Source organism: Camellia sinensis, chromosome 6 (assembly GCF_055761805.1).
Source record: "Camellia sinensis isolate YWXY chromosome 6, ASM5576180v1, whole genome shotgun sequence".
In the NCBI taxonomy this organism is placed as follows: domain Eukaryota; kingdom Viridiplantae; phylum Streptophyta; class Magnoliopsida; order Ericales; family Theaceae; genus Camellia; species Camellia sinensis.
In genome coordinates, this window is record NC_138966.1 from 190,051,151 (window position 1) to 190,077,839 (window position 26,689).

At 34.5% G+C, this 26,689-nt stretch overlaps 1 protein-coding gene, 1 long non-coding RNA gene and 1 pseudogene across 3 annotated transcripts; all 3 read left to right on the top strand.

The window, feature by feature from the left end:
* Positions 1 to 1,436: 1,436 nt before the first annotated feature.
* Positions 1,437 to 3,331, top strand: LOC145793926 (uncharacterized). Its single transcript, XM_082876834.1, has 2 exons — positions 1,437 to 2,574; positions 2,853 to 3,331. Exons 1-2 carry the CDS (start codon positions 1,437 to 1,439, stop codon positions 2,888 to 2,890), a joined length of 1,176 nt encoding a protein of 391 aa, XP_082732960.1. The 3' UTR covers positions 2,891 to 3,331.
* A 3,632-nt stretch (positions 3,332 to 6,963) lies between these two features.
* LOC145793115 (uncharacterized) lies at positions 6,964 to 8,300 on the top strand. Its single transcript, XR_014333699.1, has 2 exons — positions 6,964 to 7,111; positions 8,023 to 8,300. It is a non-coding gene; the product is annotated as an uncharacterized LOC145793115 (long non-coding RNA).
* Positions 8,301 to 17,131: 8,831 nt separating this feature from the next.
* On the top strand, positions 17,132 to 20,633 carry LOC145793114 (homeobox protein knotted-1-like 2; annotated as a pseudogene). The gene is made up of 5 exons (XR_014333687.1): positions 17,132 to 17,338; positions 19,466 to 19,659; positions 19,754 to 19,884; positions 20,230 to 20,366; positions 20,453 to 20,633. The product of XR_014333687.1 is annotated as a homeobox protein knotted-1-like 2 (transcript).
* The last annotated feature ends 6,056 nt before the right edge of the window (positions 20,634 to 26,689 follow it).

Sequence of the window (26,689 nt, forward strand, 5' to 3'; positions counted from 1 at the left end):
TTTCCCTTCTCTCTCTGATTTTTGGGTGATCTCTTCCATGTTCAAAATCAACCAATAAAGCTACAAACTCTAATCTTCACTTGTGAAATACTTATATATTAATCAATGTATTTCCTCACAACCAAAAATACAAACCAGACACACAGATACATCTAAGACAGTATTTTACTGTGAAATGGTGGCAAACAAGGCTTGTGTAGGGCTCTATTTTGTTTAATTTCTATTTGGTTGGCGAGAATTTCTGTTTAATTTCTGTTTGGTTGGCAAACAAGGCTTGCGAAGGGCTCTGTATTCACACTTTTGTTTTAGCTTCTCACACTCGAGTAGATGCACTAGAGAGAGGAACCAGTTCCCTAATATTAAGAGCTGTTTAAAAAAATGCTTTTTTAGTTATAAATAGATTTTTGATTAGATTTTTTTTTTATCACTAGACAAAAAAGATAGTCAAATAGTAAGGCACATGTTAATAATACGCATGAATTCATATCTACATCTGATGATAAATAAAACCAGATTAGAAATTCGTTCATTTAAAAACTTTTTTCATTGTGCAATTCAGAGATGAAGTTTGTGGCTATCATGGACTATCCACACCCATCAGTACAAAATTGCATGTGTTAATATTATAATAGTAGATAATATCTGTAGATAGTTGTTGCATAGTTGTATGCTTTCTTTTCTTTTCCTTTTGCTAGTTGTTGCATAGTTGGTGCTAGCACAGAGATGCTTGCTTTTCCTTTCCTTTTGCTACCTTTCGGTGGCTTCATATCATTCTGTCTTGTAAACCATCTCCTATATAATGGAGGTTCCATTTGATTGCTAAATACATCAAAAACATACAGAGCTAAATTGCTCTCTCAATCTCTCTCAATTTTCTTATATGGTATCAGAGCACAGGTTTTCTGCCTAGCCTCTTCTGCCAACATATTTTTTTTTTCTACAGATTGCATTTCATCTGTATCCCTTTTTCGTCCATCTCTGAAATACATTTTTCACCACACCAGAGCCTTCGTCTCCTCCGGACGATTCTAACGCCACCAATTTCAACCCCATCAGACGTTACACGCGCTCTCACGCGCCGCTTCTGTGACCGGCGCGTCGCCTGCCTCCGCCTTCCGCCACACACGCGCTCTACGCGTCCTCCACACTGTCCCGTGCTAACGTGCACCGCGCACTACCTTGCTAACGTGCGCCGCGTGTTTCTGACGTCAGCACACGTCAGCCCTCTCTGCTACCGTGCACTGCCTGCCTGTTTTTGCTAACGTGCGCCGCGCCTTTCTTGCTAACGTGCGCCGCGCCCCTTTGCCTCTCATTTTTGTGCCTCTGTGGTCATATTTTGGGTCGTTTCACTCCTTTTCCCACTAATTTCGGCCTTCTGAATTCATTGGTAACCTCGGTTTTTTCAGATTCTACCGCCATTGTGCTATTTTTCCCTCATGGATCTCCCGGATTCCTCTAATCACCCTATTTCCGTTATTCTTGACGGGACTAATTATGTCCTTTGGGCACAAGCCATGTCTGGCTTCCTCAAAGGCAAGAAACTTTGGCGTATCATTACTGGGGATGTGTGCAAACTAGTCCCAACAACCACGGAATCCGCTGCCACGGACTCCGCTGCCACGGACTCCGCTGCCAAATATATCGACCGACTAGAAGATTGGGATAGTAAAAATTATCAGATCATCACCTGGCTTCGCAATACTTCTATTACATCCATCAGCCTTCAGTTTGGTAGGTTCCAACTTGAGTCTGCTTCCTCTCCAGCCAAGGCCATCTGGGATTTTTTGCAAGAACGCTATCAGACTACCGGTCTTGCTAACCAATATCAGCTTCTGAGTCATCTTCACCGTATGCGCCAAGAAAACACTCAGACCATTAATGATTTCCTCTCCCAAATGTATTATGTTTGGGATCAACTCGCTCTTTCTGAGCCTCCATGGCCTCATACTGAGGATGCTGCCTTGTTTACTACCTACCGTGACCAACAACGCTTGGTTCAGTTTCTCATGGCTCTCACTCCTCGTTTTGAGCCCGTCCGCGCATCTCTCCTACATCGCACTCCTTTACCCACTCTTGAGCAAGCCGTTTCTGAACTCCTGTCCGAGGAAGCCAGGTTTGGTACTCTCCATCCACACCCTGTGGACTCTGTTCTTGCTACTCCCCAGATTCGGAGTTCTCCTTCACCACAGCGGTCCACTACCTGCAACTATTGTCACAACCGCAATCTTCCATCGACTCATCTTCTGGTTCATTGTCCCGTTCGTCTTTGTCGATTTTGCAACAAGACTGGCCCCGGTCATCTCCAACAAGATTGCTTCCGCAATCCTACCCGTGCCTCTCGCCATGGTCCTTCCACCGGGAATCTTTCCCGCAGCAACTCTCACCGTTCTGGGACTCCATTTAAAAACATGCCTGCTCCACGCACTGCTGCTGCCGCCTCCGAAGATTCACCTTCTTCTGTCCCTGTAGATCCTTCCACTCCGGTCTTCTCTCATACCGATGTTGAAGCCATGTTTCAACATTTTTGGCAGCATTCCGGTACTCCTCCATCTCCTGCTTTGTCTACCACCGCAGGTAACACTTCCTGGTACTTTGACTCCGCTTGTTGTAATCACATGACCTTTGATCCTACTATTTTTACTCCTCTCTCTTCGACTTCTCATGTTCCTTCTATCCATACTGCTGATGGGTCTCTTCTGTCTGTAAGTCATGTTGGGTCTGTTTTCACCTCTCACTTATCTTTATCCCATGTATATCTTATGCCTGCTCTCACTTTAAATCTTATCTCCATTAGTCAATTATGTGAGCATGGTCTAACTGTTACCTTTTCCCATACTGGTTGTTTGGTGCAGGACCCTCGGACCGGGCAAACTCTTGGGATCGGCCGTAAGCAAGGACGTCTCTACGAACTTATCCATCTTCATGTTCCGGATTCCTCTCAAATCACTGCTCCTACCACTGCTACCACTGCTCCTCCTTTATCTCATTTTCAGCTTTGGCACTATCGTTTGGGCCATCTTTCTGTTGGTCGTTTGAAGTCTTTAATTTCTAGTGGTCATTTGGGTACTGTAAGTTTTGATGCTTTCAATTGTGTGTCCTGTCAACTTGCAAAACAACCTGCTTTGTCGTTTAATAAAAGTGATTCTGTTTCTCTTGCGCCCTTTGATCTCATTCATTCTGATATTTGGGGACCCTCTCCTACTCCTACTATGGGAGGCGCACGTTATTTTGTTGTTTTTATAGATGATTTTTCTCGTTTTACATGGTTGTTTCTTATGAAAAATCGCTCTGAACTCAAACAACTTTATTACAATTTTGCTGCAATGGTTAAAACCCAATTTTCTAAAACTATCAAGATTTTTCGCTCCGACAATGTCATGGAATATAAAGATTTTGACTTTCTTTCTTTCCTTAGGAGTCATGGTACTCAACCTCATCGTTCCTGTCCAGGTACGTCCCAACAAAATGGCCGTGCTGAACGAAAACATCGGCATCTACTTGACACTACTCGAGCCCTCCTTCTCTCTTCCTCTTGTCCCGAAAATTTTTGGGGTGAAGCCGCTCTCACTGCTGCTTACACTATCAATTGTATCCCTACACCAGTCATTCATAATCACACTCCATATGAGCGTTTACATGGTACCCGTCCCCCTTACGACACCCTTAGGGTTTTTGGCTCTGCCTGTTTTGTTCTTCTCCAACCTCATGAACGTACCAAACTTGAACCTCGTTCTCGCCTTTGTTGCTTCTTGGGGTATGGTATTGAACATAAAGGGTATCGCTGTTGGGATCCTCTCTCCCATCGTCTCCGTATCTCTCGTCATGTGGTCTTTTGGGAACACACAATGTTTTCCTCCCTCTCTCAATTCCGTTTATCCGTTCCCTCACCCTCTCTGTGTTTTACTAACCCTTCTGCAGATCTATTTTCTGATGAGCTTCCTTCACTGCCCATGCCTGACTCTCTTGAGACTGCCTTGCCTACTGGTCTTTCTCAAGCACCTGCCAGCTCTGATGGTCCTGATCTTGCTCCCTCGGACTCCTCACCCCCTGTTGAGTCTCTTCTTGTGGCTCCTCCTCCTCCTGCTCGACCACACCGGGTAATCCAACCTTCTACTCGTCTTCGTGACTTTATTGTTGGTTCTACTGCTTTTTCTACTCATGAACCCACCTCCTATCGGGAGGCTCGCTCTAATCCCCTTTGGCAGCAAGCTATGACTGATGAATTACAGGCTTTAGACAAAACTCACACTTGGGACATTGTTGATCTTCCTCCTGGCAAGACTGCCATTGGCTGTAAATGGGTATACAAAATCAAAACCTGTTCTGATGGCTCTATTGAGCGCTATAAAGCTCGCCTTGTTGCTAAAGGCTTCAATCAAGAATATGGTATTGACTATGAGGAGACCTTTGCTCCTGTTGCTCGTCTCACCTCTGTTCGCAGCCTCATTGCAGTTGCTACTACCCGACACTGGGATCTTTATCAAATGGATGTGAAAAATGCCTTTCTTAATGGTGTTCTTCTTGAGGAGGTCTACATGCAACCTCCCCCTGGGTCTACTTATCCATCTCATAAAGTCTGCAAACTTCAACGTGCTTTATATGGTCTCAAACAAGCTCCCCGCGCTTGGTTTGCCAAGTTCAGCTCTACTATTCATGACTGTAGTTTCACCTCCAGCTCTTATGATACTGCACTGTTTATCCGCAAAACTGCTCAAGGGACCACCTTGCTTCTTCTTTATGTGGATGATATGATTATCACCGGTGATGATGTCAATGGTATTCTTCATCTTAAACAATTTCTTAGCCATCATTTCGAGATGAAAGACCTTGGTCCTCTCAGCTATTTCTTGGGTCTTGAAATCTTCCATGATTCCACGGGTTCTTTTCTCTCTCAGGCTAAGTACACATCTGATCTTCTCACCCGTGCTGGTCTTACCGATTGCAAGACTGCCTCAACTCCCCTGGAGCCTCAGAGTCGTCTTACCCCTCTTGATGGCACTCTTCTCTCTGATGCTACTCTATATCGTCAGCTGGTTGGCAGTCTTGTCTATCTCACTGTTACTCGTCCTGATATTGCCTATGCCGTCCATATTGTCAGCCAGTTTATGTCAGCTCCTCGTACCACACATTATGCTGCCTTAATTCGTATCATTCGCTATCTCAAAGGCACCATGTTTCATGGTCTTCATTATTCCGCCCGCTCCTCTCTCCAGCTTCGTGCTTTCTCTGATGCTGATTGGGCTGGCGATCCTACTGACCGCCGCTCTACTACTGGGTTTTGCTTTTTTTTTTGGGTGATTCTCTTATTTCTTGGCGCAGTAAGAAACAATCTCTTACTGCTCGTTCTAGTACCGAAGCCGAATACCGTGCCCTTGCTGATACTACTCAGGAGCTTCTCTGGCTTCGTTGGCTTCTTGCTGACATGGGTGTTACTCCCTCTGGCGCTACTGCCCTCTTTTGTGACAATCACAGTGCTCTTCAAATTGCTCACAATGATGTTTTTCATGATCGCACCAAGCACATTGAGATTGACTGTCATTTTATTCGGCAACATGTTACTCATGGTACTGTCCATCTCCATCCGATCTCTTCTGTTGATCAACCTGCTGATATCTTCACCAAAGCTCATTCTCCTGGCCGCTTCATTGACCTTGTCTCCAAACTCAAGTTGGTTGATGTTTGTCCTCCTTGAGTTTGAGGGGGGATGTTAATATTATAATAGTAGATAATATATGTAGATATTATATTTAATAATTTAATAGATAATATCTGTAGATAGTTGTTGCATAGTTGTATGCTTTCTTTTCTTTTCCTTTTGCTAGTTGTTGCATAGTTGGTGCTAGCACAGAGATGCTTGCTTTTCCTTTCCTTTTGCTACCTTTCGGTGGCTTCATATCATTCTGTCTTGTAAACCATCTCCTATATAATGGAGGTTCCATTTGATTGCTAAATACATCAAAAACATACAGAGCTAAATTGCTCTCTCAATCTCTCTCAATTTTCTTATAGCATGTCTATGAGTTCATAGAATATGAATATCTGAGATTGAAACATACCTTCTCTGTATGAAAATATTTGAACAGAAATGTTAGAGACCTATAATTTAATTGCATGTTTATGAGTTCGTAGAATATGACTATCTAAATCTTGAATTTGTGTGCTCTGAAACACTTTTAATGTCATGTTATTATTGTTCCATTTAAAGAGACTTCAGTTACCATATTATTTGTTCTTCAAATGCATTTTTCCTTCGTTTAAAAGTTCAGTTGAAGGGAAAATCTTTAGGGAAATGATATTTTCTGAGGTTTTTCATAATGGGAGCATTACTTCAAAAACGTCAAACCAAGTTGTCAATTCTCTCTCTCTCTCTCTCTCTCTCTCTCTGTGCCCTTTTTGACATGAAAGGTGAAAGCTGAATGTGGCTTCAAATATGCTAGCCAACAGTTACTTGATTAAAAGTAAGCTATCATAATACTTGTGGCTTCTAATTTTTTTTCGTTTTAAAGAGATGATCTTTTTGTATGATATATGTAGTGTCATTGGTCATAAAAAAAGGTTTTGTTCATGCCATTTTAGCCATTTCCACCAAATCCTTAAAATTTCACTTAGCTTAGCTTTTTCATAAAGACTCTAGAAACATGATTTGAATGTTTGGTCTTTTCGTATCATATAGTTATATACTTCCCTAGGTATTTACTAAACTGATCTATGAGGATATATGATAATTTAGTTGATCGGTTATGGGCAATCCTTTCGAACATTTGAATTAACCCATTGAAATGGGGAAAATAATAATTCAATTTAAGGCTTACTGGTTTGTTGCCCTAGTCAATTGCGATTGAGATGTTGGCATCATAAAGAACATATATCAGGCTGGTATATTGCTTCACTCAACCTATCATCCTTCCTTCTAATTCAGCCAAAGATCACATCATCACCAGTTCTCATTCATATGTTTTTCCTGCCGATGTTGTAACCTCATCAAGTCCATTACTCTTTCTCAACATGGGTTTCCAGATAGGCTTCATTGGGGTTTCGGGGACTTCATTGTTAACTCTGCATATAAGCCATCTTGAAGATTCTGACACGTCACTTAGTCCCTTAATCTATGGTAATGTTGCTAGAATGATTATGGGTAGGAATGGAATGACTATTCCTTAGCCTGCTAATGGAATGGCCATTTATACTGGAAATAAGAATTGCTCTCCCATGTATCAGAATCTGCTACTCTTCAATGCATAAGAACCTGTTCAGAAACTTGGGCCTTGTTTGGTTTGTATTTGAGAAACATGTTTTGAGATAAAAAGTACGAAAATTTATTTGGTTTGGTTTTTTTTCAAAAGATGTTCTGAAAAATTATTTTGAGAGAGAATTTTGAAAAAAGTAATTGATTTGATGTGTATGAGAGAGAGATTTATTTGGAAAATATGTAAACCAAACAAGTTTTGAAATTTTTTTTTGGAAAAATTTGTTTGGTTTGATTACTTTTGAAAACTTATTGTAGAGAATTTTTCTCAAAATTTTTTGAGAAACACAAACCAAACAAGGCCTTGATTTTGCAAATCTTCACAATGCAGAGAAGCTTAAACATCTTCGGATATTTTGCTGATTTTTCCAACGCCATTAATTGAGGAGCTAGAATCTTAATAAAAGTATTAAGCATACGTTATAATTCCTTGCGACTGGCCTTGGGATTCCACAGCTGCACATGCATTACTAACTATGTAGGCTTCTGTTTGAACTATTAAATTGTTAGTAATGTTCTCATCTTTCTTAATGTCATCTTTTACTTATCGTTACAATGACTGCAGATGCTAAAGAGTAAAGATTTTTGTCAAAACCAGTTCACAATTTTTATAGCGCAAGTTTTATAGCGCAAGAAAATCCGACCTTTGGCTTGCTTTAGCTTTCCAGTGAATTTGGTGCAAGAAAAATTTCTAACCATCATCAGAGAGACCAATTCACAATTTTTATTTTTATTTTTTTTGTTGTTGAATAATTTTTTCTTGCTTATATTTGTAGATTGATGAAGGTTGGAGTTTGGATGAAGCTATTGTGGTTCTTTGGAGTTCGGATAAGTGGATGTTGCATATGTAGCAGCTGTTGCTATTTACTGTTAATTTCTTGGACTGTTTAATTGTATAATTTAGATGATTGGCTAGATTCTCTTGGACTTAATTTGGATGGTCTGCTTGTGAGTGTGTGCTGCTAATTTCTTTTTATTCATGTTGGACTTAATTTGGATGGTTATTTGTATGTTTGATTTCTTTTTAAACAAGTTGGACTTTAATTTCTTGTTACTCTTGGATGATAGTTCGTCTTTTGAATTAAGGTAATTCATTTGAAGAACATGGTTAAACGTTGAATGAGCTTTCATTTTTTTTGTGGAATTAAGTTGAATAAGCTTGTTTATTTTAATGGGATTGGATAAAGTTATTTGAGTTAGGTTTCTGTGAATCACAGTTTGGTTGTTATTTTTTCTCCCTAAACTGCTTTGCTCCAACTTGTGCACACCCCTAATTTAACAGATGGACACTGCATATTGAGTTGTGGGTGTTAGAAAAATAGTTTTTTGGTGACTTTAATATAAAAATGTACCAAATTAGGTATTGAATAATCAACTTCCATTAATGAAATAACTTTTTCAAAATTTAAAGGGAAGAAAATAACAAAATTACAATTTTTATATTCATAAGGGCAAAAATGACAATTACATAGTAAAAAGTTATTTTACAGTTTATTTATTAAATATTACTCTCTTGCTTAAATCTATAATCTCACAGCTACATCAAATAGGTTATTAGCTTATGCTCATAGTTATAAATTATAATTTGTTAAGTTATAATCTATAATCACTTTCTCACAACTCTACAATATACCAGAGAGTATAGCAGTTTAAAAGTCAAAGAGTAACAAATTACTACCACACAAAAAAACAAGGAATGATGCTTGCTTAGAGCAATAGGGAGAGAGAGAGAGAGAGTCGGGCTCATGGTGGGCTTCACGGGACTTAGACTTTGGTTCAGATTTTGACCGGAGAGAATGGGAATTTCTATTTACATCCAAAAAATTGTTAAGTACTCCAAATTTTGAAGTATATTTTGTTTAATTATTTAAAATTTTATTTTACTCTCATTATACCTTATTATTATTTTCTAAATTACTCTCAAGGTAACCCAAATAATAAATAATAAACAAACTAAAAAAATTAAATTATTTCAAATCTTTTTAATACAAAAAATAATTCTCAAATACAATGAGAGGATAATTTATATATAAAGTGGGCCGAACTGGGTAATGGGCCATTCTATGGGTCACAGTAAGAAGGGCTGAGTAAAAGGGCCTTATAATTAGTCTGGTCCAGAGGAGCCTTGCAGATAGCCCGGTCCGAAGGAGCTTGGTGGTTAGCTCGGTCACCACGGTCGGTGCGGTGACAGTTAGCTCAATCGTATTATATTGGGCCGAAGTATGTTGAGCTTTCCTCAGAACCTTGCTATTGGTTAGCTCGGTCCAAGCTCGATGTGATTAGTCCAGTCTCAGACAACACAGTTGGAATATGTTAAACCGAGGTACACGCAGTGAAAGGAAGAACCGAGCTAATGGGAGCTCGGTCTAGTCTGTGGCTTTAGCATGGCCATGTTATCTCGGTCGTATTGACATCCAACCGTGGTAGAACCATCTCACTTGGTTTAAGCAGTGAGGGGTATTGAAGGATAAGCATTATCTTTCAGGAAGGTTATTCCTAGGAGGCACTACTACAAAAATAGTTAAAGATCACACTTTGACAAAAAAAAAGATCTCACTTTTATTGGAAGTGTGATAAAAAAAATTAGAATGATATTTTAATCACACTTAATTTGATTGAGTGTGATAATATTTATTTTTTATGTCACTTTTCAATTAAGTGTGATTATATATATATATTTTTAATCACACCTTCTAATTAAAGTGTGATTATATATACACTACTACTTTTTAATCACACTTTTTAAACAAGTGTGATTATATATATATTTTTTAATCACACATTCTAATTAAAGTGTGATTATTTATATATTTTTTAATCACACCTTCTAATTAAAGTGTGATTATATATACACTACTACTTTTTAATCACACTTTTTAAATAGGTGTGATTATATAGGTATTTTTTAACCACACATTCTAATTAAAGTGTGATTATTTATATATTTTTTAATCACACCTTCTAATTAAAGTGTGATTATATATACACTACTACTTTTTAATCACATTTTTTAAATAGGTGTGATTATATAGATATTTTTTAACCACACATTCTAATTAAAGTGTGATTATTTATATATTTTTTAATCACACCTTCTAATTAAAGTGTGATTATATATACCCTACTACTTTTTAATCACACTTTTTAAATAGGTGTGATTATATAGATATTTTTTAACCACACATTCTAATTAAAGTGTGATTATTTATATATTTTTTAATCACACCTTCTAATTAAAGTGTGATTATATATACACTACTACTTTTTAATCACACTTTTTAAATAAGTGTGATTATATATATATATTTTTTAATCACACATTTTAATTAAAGTGTGATTATATATACATTACTACTTTTTAATCACACTCCCTAAATATGTGTGATTGTATAGAATATTTCAATTTGATTTTTATATAAAATATACAATTCCCAAATCTGCGCCTCTATTCTACCCATGAATGATAGAGATGACTCACTACTAGAAAATGAGGCTTTAGACACGGAACTTTTTCACCCATTTTTTCATCTTTCTATCTCTCTGTCTCTGTCTCTCTCACTCTCACTCATCACTCTTCTCTGTCTGTCTGTCTGTCTGTCTGTCTGTCTGTCTCTCTTTTTCTCTGTCTATCTCTCTCATCTCTCTCTGTCTCTCTTCTCGTTATCTCTCTCGCTCATCTCTTTCTGTCTCTCTCTCGTTTATCTCTTTTCGCTCTTTTTTTCTCTTCCCCTCTCTTTGTCTATATCTTTTCACCTATTTTTTCATCTTCCTCTCTCTCACTCGTCACTCTTTTCTTTCTGTCTATCTGTCTCTCTCTCTCTCTCTCTGTGTCTCTCACTCATCTATCTCTTCTCTCATCTCTTTTCTCTCTCTGTCTCTTTCGTTCATCTCTCTTCTCTCTATCTCTCTCATATTTCTCTGTCTCTCTCGCTCATCTCTCTTCTCTCTCTCTCTCGTTCGTCTCTCTTCTCTCTATGTCTCTCTCGCTCATCTCTCTTCTCTCTATCTCTCTCTCGTTCATCTCTCTTCTCTCTCTATCTTTTTTCTGTCTCTCACTCTCTATCTTTTTGTCCCTCTCTCTCTCTTCTCTTTCTCTCCCACTATGTTCGCGTTGCTCACTCTCTCGCTTCTGTCTTCTCTATTTACTGAGCTCCCTCTCGATTTATCTATCCACTACAAGAAAATGCACTTTTAGCGACCACTTTGTCTCTCTCTTGCTCATCACTCTGTCTTTGTCTCTCTCTCTCTCTCTCTCTCTCTCTCTCCTCTATCTGTCTCTCACTCATTTTTCTCTCTCTCACCACCCATCTCCTTTACCACCTTCACCACTACTGCAAACGCCATTCCACTACCACCATTACTACCACTGTCGCCACTTCACCTCTACGACTGCCATTGCTACTACCATTGCCACCACTACCACTACTGCCACTATTACTACCATTACCTCTCATTCACCCTTGCCACTTCATCTACTTTACCACTACCACAACTTCACCACTAATCTCCTTCGCCACCGCCACCACCACCACCACCACCACCACTACCACTACCACCATCATCTCTTATCCACCACCTTCACCACTACTGCCACTACTACTACCATTACCTCTCATTCACCCTTGCCACTTCATCTACTCTACCACTACCACAACTTCACCATTAATCTCCTTCGCCGCTACCACCACCACCACCACCACCATCATCTCTTATCCACCACCTTCACCACTACTGCCACTTTCTATCCTCTACAAAAAAAAATAAAAATCATTAATTACAAAAAAATGTATATTTTAACAAAAAATATTTTTTTTTGACGATGGCAACTCCCGTGGCAAAAAAAAAAAGAAAAGAAAGTTAAACGACATTATTTTGTTACTTAAATTTCATTTCTGACAAAAAAAAATATTTTTTATTCCCGCATGCTTTTGTTTTCCATTCCCGCTCTATTCTCTCTCTCTATCTCTTCTATCCGTCTCTCACTTATCTCTCTCTCTCTCACCACCCATCTCCTCTACCACCTTCACCACTACTGCAAACGTCATTCCACCACCACCACTACTTCCACTGTCGCCACTTCACCTCTACGACTGCCACTACTACTACCATTACCTCTCCTTCACCCCTTCCACTCCATCTACACTACAACTACCACAACTTCACCACTAATATTTTTCGCCATCACCACCACCACCACCATCATCTCTTATCCACCACCTCCACTACTAATGTCGCTACCTTTCCTCTACCACAAAAAATTAGTTCATGATTTTTACTAACCAAAAAAAATAGGCCGTAGAAAAATATTTTTCATTGACCACAAAAAATAAACTTTTATTTTAGTGAAAAATATTTTTCATTAAAATATTACCCCTACTTCTACCAAATAAAAAATAATAATAATATCTATATTTCTATCATTTGATTTTCATACATACGTTTTGATTTTTTTCTTTTTAATCTCTATCATTTGATTTTCATACATAGACTTTCTGATTGATTTGTAATCGATCTGTGCTTCTCTCTTATTTTACTTTTAGACCCTTGTGTTTGTATATTTGTTTTTTATGCAAGATTGTTTATTCTTTTTTTTTTTGAAAATTTTCTCTTCTCTGTTTGTTTGCTGAGAAAACCGAGTATTAGAACCAAATATAATTAAAAAATAGCTTGATTAGTTGTTGATTTTTTAAATATTTTAAATATTTTTTTAATTGATTAAAATATTAAAAAAATTTACTAAAAATAAAAAAATACTAATTAAAAACTCAAAAAAATAATTTTCAAAAATTGAAACAAATTTTTAATACAAAATCTATTTTGACTCGTTCAGACCCGCCCATTTGCCACGTTTGAAAAAAAAAAAAAAAAACTAACAAATTATTCCAAAATTCCCCCCAAAATTTCCCTCATTTTTCTTCTTCTCAGTCGCGCTCATCTCTCTCTGTCTCTCTCTCAATCGTTTTCTATTTTTTTTTCCCTTTGAATTTCAGCCTCTTTTTCTCTCTCTCATTTGTTGCATAACCCTAACCCAACCCGTCTTTGAGAGAGATGCAGAGATGAAACGACATGGAGATGAAGGCGATGTGACTCCGGTAGACGACTCCAGCAGACGACTCCGGCAGCTAGGCGAGGGGAGGCGACATCGAGGCAAGGGAAGGCGGCGACCGACGAGGTCCCTTTCGTCTTCATTTTGATTTGTTACTGATATATATATATATATATATATATATGATTTCTTGCCATGGTTTGATTTGTTGTTGATTTGTTAAATGGGTTTGATTAATTAAGTTTTATGGGTTTGAAGATTTAGGGTTTGTTGTGGATTTTTTTTCATCATCATTCTCATTTGTTCCTATTATATATATATGATTTCCTGGGTCAAAATTGTTGTTGATTTCTTAGATTTGTTGTTGATTAAGTGGAAAGAAGAATGGAATCGTCCACTGCATTATTATTCTTTTTGCTATGGATGTTATTAATTAGGTGATATATATGATTTCCTGGGTCAAAATTGTTTGTTTGTATTATTCTTTTTGCTGTGGATGTTATTAATTAGGGGATATGTGTATGCTATTTATGAAACTGAAGATGAGTTTATTATGGGTCTTGTTTCTGATTGTTTTGTCATCCAATTTTGTCTCTATGCTGTCAAAAATCAGAACATAACAATTCATCAGGGCGAAAATTTTCCTTGCTATAGATTATTTTTTTAAATCAATTTTGATCAATATCCTCTTGACAAGTAAATATTATAGGGAAAATATTGGTTATTTTTGTTCTTTCTGTACTTGTTGTGTTCGTATGGATCTGCATTGTAATGTGAAGAGTGGCTGGAACAAGGGCATCAAACGTTTTGCTCATAAAATTAAGTTATTTTAGGAACTTATAGTATTGTTATACTAAATATTGGATGAGAGGTCTTGATTAGTTGTCTTTGCTCTTAAATTAAGTTCTTGGTAGGAACTTTAAAGTATTGTTTTACTAAATTATATGAGAGGTCTTGATTTGCAGTGATAGACAATTACTTATTGGAGCTGAGACTGTTGATATGAAAAAATGGCCAATATTGCTGCTTATTCATTGAGTGTTACTCATGATTGAGAAGCTTTGAACTGCAGTTTTGAGAAAATATTTACTGAATTTGGATTACATGGGGGCGAAAAATTTAAATTTGGAACTACGTAGTAAAAAAATTTCAACAGTATACTTCTCACAATAATGGACTGACTCTATGAGCAATGACTACAAAATGCACCACTGATGATGGAGATTGCCGTAAACTGAAGTTCTCCTGAAACCTAAGAGTCTGTGAGCCTTGCTCTTGACCTTAGATACGATTAGAATCAATAGCAATGCTTTCTTCTTCTTGTTCTTCTTTAAGAAATTAATTGACGCGAACAATAAATCTCATAACCTCTGATTGAGAAAGCTTTGAAGTTGTTATGATAATATAATTTTTGCATTTTTCAATTGAGGATACCCTGAACTCATATTTGATTGAAGTTAGTTAGTTAATCAATTAGGGAAATGTGATATTAATTTTACCATTTATGTAAAACGCATCTAAATAAAGTTTTAAGAGTGTAATGCATTCACAAAATTAAAAGATGTAGAAAGTGATGATGATGTGACTCAAAGCCAAGATCATTTTCAATGAATCTGAAAGTTGAAGCAACAATTTCATTAAATATTTTTTACTGTCAAAGATGATCAGCATATGCTACTAGATGATTCTGTTGCTTTAAAGTCATTTCCAAGTAAAGTCGTTTCCAAGATAACCAAACACATTATTGTCTCTCTGCGTCGCATCTTAATTGGACATTTCAAACTGTAGACCTATTAACAATGAGAATAAAGGCATTTTAATAATGATTAGGTTAGGTGTACGACGAGTATGTGGAAAAACATGAACTCATTGATTAACTCCAATTTTAGGGTTTTAGTTTCCTTAAGAAGGTAGTACAACTAAATGCATTAGTTAACTATTTTGTGTTGTTGAATTAAAACTGCTTCAATTCTTAGGCTCTTGTGGATGAATTTGAGTTTTCTCTATTGGAAATTCTACAAGAGCTTGAATTGGTTCCCACATCTAGAGAACTTGGATTGAATGGTAGTAAAATTTTCTTAATGCCATACATTTTGGATTTTTAGTTAATTAATTAATTTATTTCTCCGAGGTTTGAGTGCTTTAATTGAGAGTCATGAAAGGTGTTTCGTCACTGACAAGAGTCTACACTTGTACATCAGCTATATTGTGTAAACATAGCGGCATACATCCTGCAACCCTGTCAATTAAATGGAAAGAGGTTAAAGAACTTGAAAGCAGAATTTCCTGATAATAATAAGGTTTCTCATTTTTTGTACCTATAAATTTGTAGGAAGAAAGTTTCCTAGAGATAAAACTACTATTCTGCATGGGTGGATGAATTTTATATGGATATATTTCATATGAATAACTCATGGATGTGGTAGTAGAAGAGTTCTTCTATTTTTCCCTGTGGTAGTTTTGCACTAAATAGTATTTTATGATAAATCCCCAGCAGAGGAAAATTGGATTGTGTGCACAAAGGATTGAATCTGCTCTCAATTTCAAACTATATACTAGAACAGTAATGAGTGATCTTTATTGATCTCAATGATATGGAAACTTCCAAGGTTACAATTTCAGGAATGACAGAGTCATAACTTTCATCTTCTGCAAGGTATTAAACTGGTGTATTATGATTGAAACTTGTTTAGAAGTGATAATCTTGCCTTAAAGATGGATAGTGATGGTATGCAAAATGAGAACATAATTTGGAATCTAATGTGCCTTGTTAAGGAGTTGTTTTAGTTCTTTCAATTATCCGATTTCACTTTTTTTGAATGCCAAAGTCAGTATTTGGTGGCAGATACTTGAGCATATTCTGAGACACTGATTAAGAACTTGAGTCTTGCAGATCACTTGGTGTTCTCAAGCTCTATGGTGCTCATGTTTTTGTCATGACATTAGAGCCATATAATATTTTCTCATTCTGCCTAATCACAAATCTGTCATATAAATCCACGAAAGCAGTTCCTGAAACCTGAATATAAACAGAACTTTATGCAGACTACTATATTATGTTTAGGTTCTTAATTGATTTTTTGGGAGCTAAATATAATGAATTGCGTGGAATTACAGTTCTTCATTCCACTGGGTTTTGCTTATGTACTGTTTGAACATATGATTCCTCTTCCCTTCAGAACTGGTCAATGAATAAATAAAAAAAAAAAGAGAAGTTTATTCTCATTTTTTTCAGTACACATGAGATTGAATGCTAAAATTTGGTCAGAAAGAATTTATGCACCCATTTCTCTGGAAATAAATCTAGTTCTCCGGTGTTTTACAGTTAAGTTGCCTAAATGATCAAATAATGGACTGCTATTTGGGAGGAAATATTAGGATATCCAACTTCCCACTACTTTTCTTTTTGTCATTCTATGTCAGGCTTTTTGGGATCTTTAGTTGACATGGTGGAATTATGAATCATTTTGTAAAAATAAATCTGCAAAAAATTCTTGTGTCAACAGAAAACACCAAGCACGATGCAGACTCCTTGACGCTTCGCATGATGATTAGTCGATCTTTTTACAAGTCCTGATGAACTTTGCTTCATGCTTGGGAGCCATTTTAATATTTGTCAAAATAATATATTCTATGGATTATAAAACCTAAATTCTTGCAAGAATACCACTAACCATCAATACGCTTACAAGGCTTCAAAAATTTCCATTTACTAATTTCTTTGAGCAACTGTCGTGGTCATAAAACGACTGCATTATATTATTTTAAGACTTATTTTGATACATAAACATGTTCTACATTCAAAACAAAAGTTTTTTTAAATGGAACCAACCCGAGATCCCCTACCCCTAAAAAGTAAGGGGAAAGGGTATGGGACTAAAGCCAAGGCCTTTTTCCTTCCATCAAGAATACAAGTAACCATCAATACGCTTATGTACTCTTGCTCTGTTCTTTTAAAGAACAACTGCAACAACATGTTCGTGTGCATGCAATGGAAGCAGTAATGGCTTGCTGGGAAATTGAGCAATCCCTACAAAGCTTAACAGGTATGTTCATTATTTATTCTTTCTAGATTTGTTCATTTCTCAGATTTCTTGTGTACTCCAATAGATTCCAGGTTTCCCCAGAATTTGAAATCCTTTTTCCGCAGGCCAATTTTTACTTGCTTTCTTGTAATGATGTTGATTATCATACAATTTTTTGACAGTTCGAGACCTTTAGTGCTGTTACTTACATTGGAGTTTACATAACTTCTCATGACCTTACATTTTTCTTTAGTTTGTTGATATGAATTAAGAATGGTACATATCACCTTCCTTGGTAGGTAGGTAGTGATATTTTGCTTTTGAGGAAGAAGAAAACTTCAAAACAGAACAGGACTACTGGGAAGGTTTCTAATTTGGTTTTCCAAATCCAAAGAATCCTCTGGACTCTCAGAGCATAGCCCTTTACTAGGTTGAATGAGTTTATTGCTTGTCATCCACCACCATTGGCATCTTGACTAAATCCAATAATTTACCCTAAAGCCCAAGGCCTCATGAAATCATTGCACTTCATTCTTAGTTTTCAATGCATATGTATACTCAGCCTCAGCTTAACTACACATGAGCACATAGATACTTCATGCTGTGACCCAGTTAACTGGTAGGTCAAAGCTAAGAATTTGGTTTTTTATTTTTTAAATTATTATTCTTATTCTTATTATTTACTTCAGTGAAGATAATGTATTTTCCATGTAGATTATTTTTCTAACTCCTTTGGTGGCTAGACTTATATTTAGGCCTCGTTTGGCATGTCAATGTTTTAGCTTAAAAGCCTAAAAGTTACTAAAAAAATCAAAAAGCCTATAACTTATACCAAAAAGTTAAAGATTCCCTTTTCTCTCTACTTTTTGCACATCTTTTCGTAAAAAACCAAAAAGCCATTCTAAACATACTAGTTTTTTTTTTACCTCATATTTTAGCCAAAAAACCAAAAATTTACTAAAATAGTCTGTTTCCAAATGAGGCCTTAGTATATGAGAATATAAAATCATTTAGGCACAAACTCTTGTCGAGCAGTTGATTACTTATTGTGTGTGAGATAATTCCTATGTCAACTCCATTGAGAAGCATGAAGCAAAAAAACTATGATTAAAATTCCCACAAGCATCAATAGGCTTCGATTTTTAGATGCTCAAATCAACACATCCATTACTCCTAAAATTATGTTGTGTTGCTACTTGTTAGTGAATGCATTCTAATATGATCTACATAATAAAATACCTTTCAAAAAAAAATCCTTTTTGTAGCATAATTGCTGAATTTGCAGAAGGAAACTGGAAGTGTGGAATTGTTTTTCAACAGATGATTATTAATAATTGAACCCTCTGAGAACCAGCTTGAGGCTGGACAAATGAGGAAGCATATATAAGTGCTGCGAGAAAGTATTGAGATAAAGGTTTTGGGTGCAGTGCTGCACAATTTTTATATGCATGGGAATGCTGTATTAGCCCATAACACTTAGTGATATGAGTCCCTTGCTTCTGGACTACTTCATGTTCAATATTTTCCATTCTATCTGTAATTAACATTTCGAAGCCTTCAATGCTACTATCTATCTTCATGGATATAACCCACCCAAAAAAAAAAAAATCTTCATGGATATTTCTCATTACATTGTTTTTACTAGCAAATTCTCCTGTGTCTGGCATGCTAATATTCTTTCTATTACTTATAGAGGAATTAGTGATTGCTTTAAAAAAATGTACTCTGCATGGTATCTATCTGATTCTTAAGCCTTTCCGTATGACGGTTTATGACATTTCACAAGAAGCACCTGTAACTGAATACCTAGTGTGGCTGTGATGACCCTTGAGAACCATGATACATGCATATACATTTTTACAACACGGAATTGGTTACGTTTGATTTTTTTTTTTTGGTCTGACCAAATGTAGATCACTTGCCTTATTGAGATAAATATACAATATCTAAAAAAAAAATTGTCAAAGGAACACCTATTGCTTTGTTTCTTCTGCAGATAAACCTGTTCTTATGGTAAAGTAGCAAGATTCAAGAATCAAAAGCATAATGAAAAATTATAAAATGGAATTGTACGTTACCATGTTGAACTCCATGCTGTCTAATCTTGAAATACTAAAGCAAATTCTGCTTAACATGGTATATGAACAGGTGTTTCTCCTGGAGAAGGCACAGGGGCAACAATGTCTGATGATGACGATGACCAAGTAGACAGTGACACAAACTTGTTTGATGGAAGTTTGGAGGGTGCTGACATCTTGGGTTTTGGTCCTCTCGTCCCAACAGATAGTGAAAGATCCTTGATGGAGCGTGTGAGGCAAGAGCTGAAGCATGAACTGAAACAGGTGAGAGACAAATATTTGATTGTGGACACTTTTCTATGCATATATTGCCGTCAACTAATATTTTTTTTCTTTTGTTTTAAAATTTTTTTTATAGGGTTACAAGGAGAAAATCGTTGACATTAGGGAGGAAATCTTATGCAAGAGAAGGGCAGAAAGCTCCCTGGTGATACCACTTCTATGTTGAAGGCTTGGTGGCAATCATATTCTAAGTGGCCGTACCCAACTGTAAGTTTTCATGATTGAGAAGCACAATGACCTTTGGCTTTGAATGGGTTGCTTTCGTGCTATTAGTTTCAAATTTGGTAGGTTAAAGCACTAATGGGTAAGCATGAAGCTCCAACTAACCATGGTTATTGGTTTGGACTTGTGCTAAAAGTTTCGGGCAAGTTTGCTCTCATGTGCTCTCCATAACATTAAAAGGACACTGAATTTGCCTTTTATTGTTTGACTAAATTGATCTGTGATACTGCATGCTGCAAGAATTAAGTGGTGAGTTTGTTGATACTGCTTGCCGCAAGAATTAAGTGGTGAGTTTTTCTAAATCACCGTGGTTAATTGTTGTTCTTTCAGGAGGAAGACAAGGCAAGATTGGTCCAAGAAACAGGGTTGCAATTGAAACAGATAAATAATTGGTTCATTAATCAGAGGAAAAGGAATTGGCACAGCAATTTTTCCACTTCTACAGTCTTGAAGAGCAAGCGCAAAAGGTATGCCAATTTGAGCACATGTAATTTCATCATTTTATATTTGTCGAGGGCTTTCGCCAATCTTAGTTTGAAACAAAGTAATGCAGGTGACAACAGCGGTGATCGTTTCATGTGAGTGAAGGACAAATTCGTAATCCAATCAGCAATATATTTCTTCATGCCTCCACTCCAGTGATAATCCAGAATCAGTGCATGTATCTACATAACAAAATAGGACAGTATAGTGCTGCTTGTGAACATTACAGCGTGCAAATGAGAGAATAGGTACACAGGTATGTATGCACAAAAGACTGCAGATGGTATACTGTATGTGCTGTGATATCATTAGGAAGTTCAATTATTAGAATATATGACAAAACTGAGTTGGGTAGCATCATATATTGGCGGTTCATGATTTTGTTTACGTTTTACATATCTGTGAGTAAGAATAGAGACGGGTTGTGGGTGTATAGTGTAATAATCTCTTTCATAGCAATCATAAATTTTCTAGCAGTGTTTAGTAATGTAGTCTCAATAGTTGTTGCATCTGTTGAATGTATTTAGTAGTTACAATATTTTTCTTCTTTCCCTTTTGGCATATTTTGACACTATTAGAAGTCGTCAAGTGTCCTCTTAGTCCAATTTTCCTTCATTGTAACAGTTGTATTTTTAGTTTGGGAAAAAATTGAGGCATCATGTCTGATATGGGTATGTGTATATATATATGGTTATGATAGGAAAGAGCGGATGATGTTAGTGATGGTGTTTTTTATTTGATGATGATGTTTATATAGGGAGCAAGGGTGAAGAAATTTTTTCATGGTGGGGTGTAAAAGTCTCAAGTTAAATCAGTGATGGTTAAATTGGAAATTTTCTTCATTGGATGTTAACATACCAGCAGGACCACAAGCTCATGTTCGGTCTACTTTTTTCCCTTAAATCCTTGACTGCACAAAATGGATCCAACAAGGTTTGTTTTGCTTCTTCAAGTTTTGAATTTCAAACATAATATGTTTGCGTGAGTATTTTGATTTCCCATAGAAATTAAAAAAATTTATTTGATTATATAAAACAGAAAATGTTTCGGTTGTGCAAAGAAAACTAATAATTTGACATGCATATACTGTTTGTTTTGGGATCCATAAGATGGTATTAGAAACACTATAACTGGTTCTAATGCCATATGTGATATGTTGATTCCAGTAACAGAAAACTCTTCCTGTATCATCTATTGGCCTTATTAACTCCATATTTATTCTTAGCTTGGAGATTGATTAAATTTTTGTTGAAATTTGCATATGTTTGTTTGGTATTGGAGTCTCACACTGTGATAGATTCATGATTCATCACTTGTTTGGATTTGAAGCTAATTTTTTCATTGAGGTCCAAATGTTGTGCCAGACATTGTTTTTAATTATTTTGGTTGTGGTTGGTGTTCAATGATTGTATGATTTACATGGGACTCTTTTGGACTATTTTAATTATTAAATGTCTTGTTTCTCAAATAATATTGTCATTTTCTACAAGTGCATATCTTGAGTTTAAGATCACTTTTTTGTTTTATTATTAAATTATTCTAGCTTAAGAAAGTTTGAAATTATTCATGCCTTGATGATTTATTTTGGCTTCTACAAGGGTATCAATATCTTTTGTAGCTTTATACTATTTGTGTGGAGAATCAAAATAATTATGTCATTTTTTTGTGGCTGTGGGGAAAGGATTGGGGCAGTTTAACAACTGGATAAATTACATTATTTTTGGTGTGATCTAAATGTAAGTTTATAAATTAATTAGTAAGTTTATTCATATGCTTCTGGCGGTTTTTAAATTAATTTGTTTTTTTATTTTTCAGGTCAGAAATTTCTTGGAGAGATGCAAAATATGGTCAAAGAATTCAAGAACTTACTTTTTTCAAGTTTTTTATTTTTTATTTTTTAATGTATGTAATCACAGTTAATTTTTTTTTTTATTAATTTCTTTGTATATACTTTTAAACATTTAACTTTCATTTATGAAATATATGATATTATTTCATTCAATATATGGTTGTGATTCAAAATATAGTATATAATGTGTATTGTATTATTCAAATGCGCGTGCAAAAATAATATTGATTATTCTTTAAATATGTCAATTTTTTTTTTTATCACAGGTTTTATTAGTTATTAATCACACTTAAAAGGTGTGATCTAAATGTTTTTAATCACACTTAAAAGGTGTGATCTAAAGTTTTTAATCACACTTAAAAGGTGTGAACTAAAGTTTTTAATCACACTTAAAAGGTGTGATCTAAATGTTTTTAACCACACTTAAAAGGTGTGATATAAATATTTTTAATCACACTTAAAAGGTGTGATCTAAATGTTTTTAATCACATTTAAAAGGTGTGATCTAAAGTTTTTAATCACACTTAAAAGGTGTGAACTAAAGTTTTTAAACACACTTAAAAGGTGTGATCTAAATATTTTTAATCACACTTAAAAGGTGTGATCTAAATGTTTTTAACCACACTTAAAAGGTGTGATCTAAATGTTTTTAATCACACTTAAAAGGTGTGATCTAAATATTATTAATCACACTTAAAAGATGTGATGAAAGCATTTTTTAATGACACTTAAAAAGTGTGATTAAAAATGACCATTTTTAATCACACTCCTAAAGACCACACTTTAATAAAACTTAAAAGGTGTGATTAAAAAACATACATCACACCAAAAAAGTGTGATCTTTATCTATATTTGTAGTAGTGAGGACTCTACATGGAGGAGTAAGAGTCCTACTTGGATTATGCCACACGGAATCTATAAAAGCTTACAACATCACCTATGGAGAGGTAACACAACTTTGATTCTCGAATACATAGAGCTTTTGTCTATTTGGTTATTTTGCTGACTTAGGGATCGGAGAGATATCCGGCACACACTCGCCGGCTAGCTCACGTTTGTGTTTTCAGGGAGTAAAGCGATAACGTTTTGAGGAGCGCGGACTTGATCAACATGATTATACGAGAAGATTATTTCTTGCACGTGCATACAATATAAAAAAAAAAAAAACCAAACTTATAAGCACATAAGCATTATAAATACAGAAAAAATCAAACTTTTACATAAGTATTATAAAACTTTTCAATACAAGAAAAAAAAAATTTACATTATAAATTATCCACAATAATGCTTGTGAAAAAATAAAAACCAAACTTATAAGCACATAAGTATCAGGCACTAACAAGAAAGAGTAGTTCTCAAATAATATACTATTTAAATGACAAAATAAGAACAATTCCAATAATATGTTATTGTTAATTTAATTACTGGACCCTTTAATTTTTTTCAAAAAAAAAATATAGCAAATAATTGATGGTATTCTACAAAAATTGTGAAACCCCTTTATATGAATACTTTCTTCCTTTTTGATGGGTTGTTTCAAAAAACTTTTTTGATTATTACTCTCATCTATTATTTGATTTTGTTCACACTTTCTTCTAAGGTTTAGGGTTTTAAAATAATAAAAAATAACGATGTTGATGATGATGGTGAGTTTTGGTAGGGTGAATTGGAGTTTTGGAGGGATGAAGAAGAAGAAGAAGAAGAAAAATAATAACTTTAATCTCTTGAGAAAGAAGATATAGAGATTTGATTAGGAATAATTAATTAGGATATACCATGAAAAAAAAATTTATTTTGAAATTTAATATGTATTATCTTTATTAATAAATTAATATTAAAAATTAAAATTTATAAATTTAAATTGAACGTATTGAAACATATTTTAAAAGTTTAAATAAAATTCTCCGGAGAGAATCCATTCTCTACTTAAAACTCCTCCTCGTCCAAAAAATAAAATGAAATAAAATAAATAAACTTAAAATATCTTTTCTCTTCAAAATAGTGGCAGGCCTATTTCGAGCAATCTTACATCTCCCCTCCCTTGGTAACGAATTTTCTATTTGAATATTTCCTGTTTCTCGATTCCAATGACTCTCATCACCAATTAGAGTAGAGAGGTATCATGCGCACATAATGAAATGATGAAATAATATTTAGACAGAAGATCTTATTCAATATGTTGGTTTGAAATTTTTAGATTAAATTTTTTAATTTTCGTATTTTTAGTAAATATTTTTAAAATTTTAAATTTAAATTTTTTTTTTATTTTTTTAGATGCATCTTACTTAGATGTATCTAAAAAGTAAAAAATTAATAAATACATAAAAATACAAAAAAAAAATGTACTGAATTATCGTTTTTTTTTTGTATTTTTGTATTTTTGGTATTTATTAAATTTTTAAAAGATTTTCTTCACAAATTTTTTTATTTTTTAGGTATATTTATGTTAGGTATGTCTAAAAATTAAAAAAATTACTTAAAATATTTTAAAAATTCAGTAAAAATAAAAAAACACGGAAAACAAAAAATTATAATTTTCTGAAAAGTATTTTTGTTATTTTCTCATAATAATATAAAAAAATTACATAAAATAAAATAAATAGAAATGATAAAATAATTTATTTATTTATTTATTAAAGAATAAAATACAAAATAAACTATACAACTAAAAATACATAAATAAATTAGATTATAGTATGAAACATATTACAAGATGGATTCCCATAAACATATAAAATAATATGCAAGAAATAGTTCAAGTTTAAAAATTTGAAGAACGAAAGATAAGAGATGCAAACTGAAACCTGTGTGATACCACAATTTCCTTAAAACAAATTCACTATCTTCCAATAAGTGCTAGAGATATGTTGGCGTCTGTCTTCCAAGATACGACACTTGAAACCAGCTAATGTAGACCCACCTTCTGAATAGCTTCGGCGAACTTGACAATAACAACACTCTCTCTCTAGCAAGAACCAAAGAAAGGGTTAGTACAAAGAAAATAGAAAAATTTCTTTGGTATAAAAATTTTCACTAACTTTATCTAAAGAAAATCACAAATTTTTCATCTCAAAAATATTTCTATCTCATCTATCTAAGTTGGAGGGGAAGGCCATTTTTATACTTGTATGAAAGGGGTTTGAGCCATGAAGACTACCATAAAACTTAACATCAATGGCCATCAACTCTAGCCATTAGGGTTAAAGTTACAAAGGTGCAAAACTTCTATGTACATAATATGATTATCAATTCCATCATCAAAAGATGAAAGTTACAAAAGTTGAAAACCTCCCTTATATTATATATGTATAATGTTATTTAAATAATCTAACTAGATGGGTTACAAAATGAATACGGGTGTTGGATCACAATCCGATCCAAACCCAGTTTAAAATATATGCACAAGATAAACCCAGTCTAGTATAGCACAATCTGGCTCATGCCCAAGACTAACACATGCACATACACAAACCTAGGCCAGTCCAAATCAAGACTAAGCCTCGTTTGGCAAGTAACTGTTTTAGCTTAAAAGTCAAAAAGTTAAAAAAAAAATCAAAAAGCTTATAACATATACCAAAAAGTCAAAAATTTCATTTTCTCTTTACTTTTTGCACATCTTTTTATAAAAAGTCAAAAAGTCACCCGAAACATACTAATTTTTTTAACCTCATATTTTAGTCAAAAAGTTAAAAAGTTACTAAAATAGCATGTTCCTAAACGAGGCTTAAGACTAAGTCCAAGTCCAAGTCTAAATATCCAAGTTTAGGTCCAAGCCCAACTTTTATTGATATTTACTCATTTTATGAGACAATTCTCATTCATAATTTAATGGTTTCAACTCATTATTTTTGTATTGCAACCTTTTCATTTAAGATAATACAAAACCACTCAAATCCATCTCAAAATTGCTAAAAAATCATTATTTTAAACTGATCTCACCTCCTCAACCCAATTTTATATATATATATATATATATATGGGTTTGTTTCTATTAAACTGGTGACTGATTGAAATTTAATAAAGATTTTGATTCTATTAAATCAATGTATGTGGTGACTGAAAAACCCAAGCCTAGGGGTACAAGAATAATTGAAAAAATCGATCAAACCGATTGAATTAGATTAAATTGATTATATTTGGTCTGTTTTTTAATAAGAATCGGTTTGTGCGATTTTTAAATTTGATTTTTTGTGATTTTTGGTTCGGTATCGGTTTAAGCACCTTGTGCACCAATCTAAATCGAAACCGACCGCTTCAACATATATTGTATTTATAATATTTATATATATATATATATATATGTAATCTCATAATATAATAGTATTAATAAGTATAATAAATTATTAACCTTATCATCTTTATAATCTAAGTTTGTAAACTCTTATTATATATAATCTTATTATTCTTTAAACCTTAGTATTTTTGAACTTTTTTTTGTTTTTATTTTTGTTAATTTAG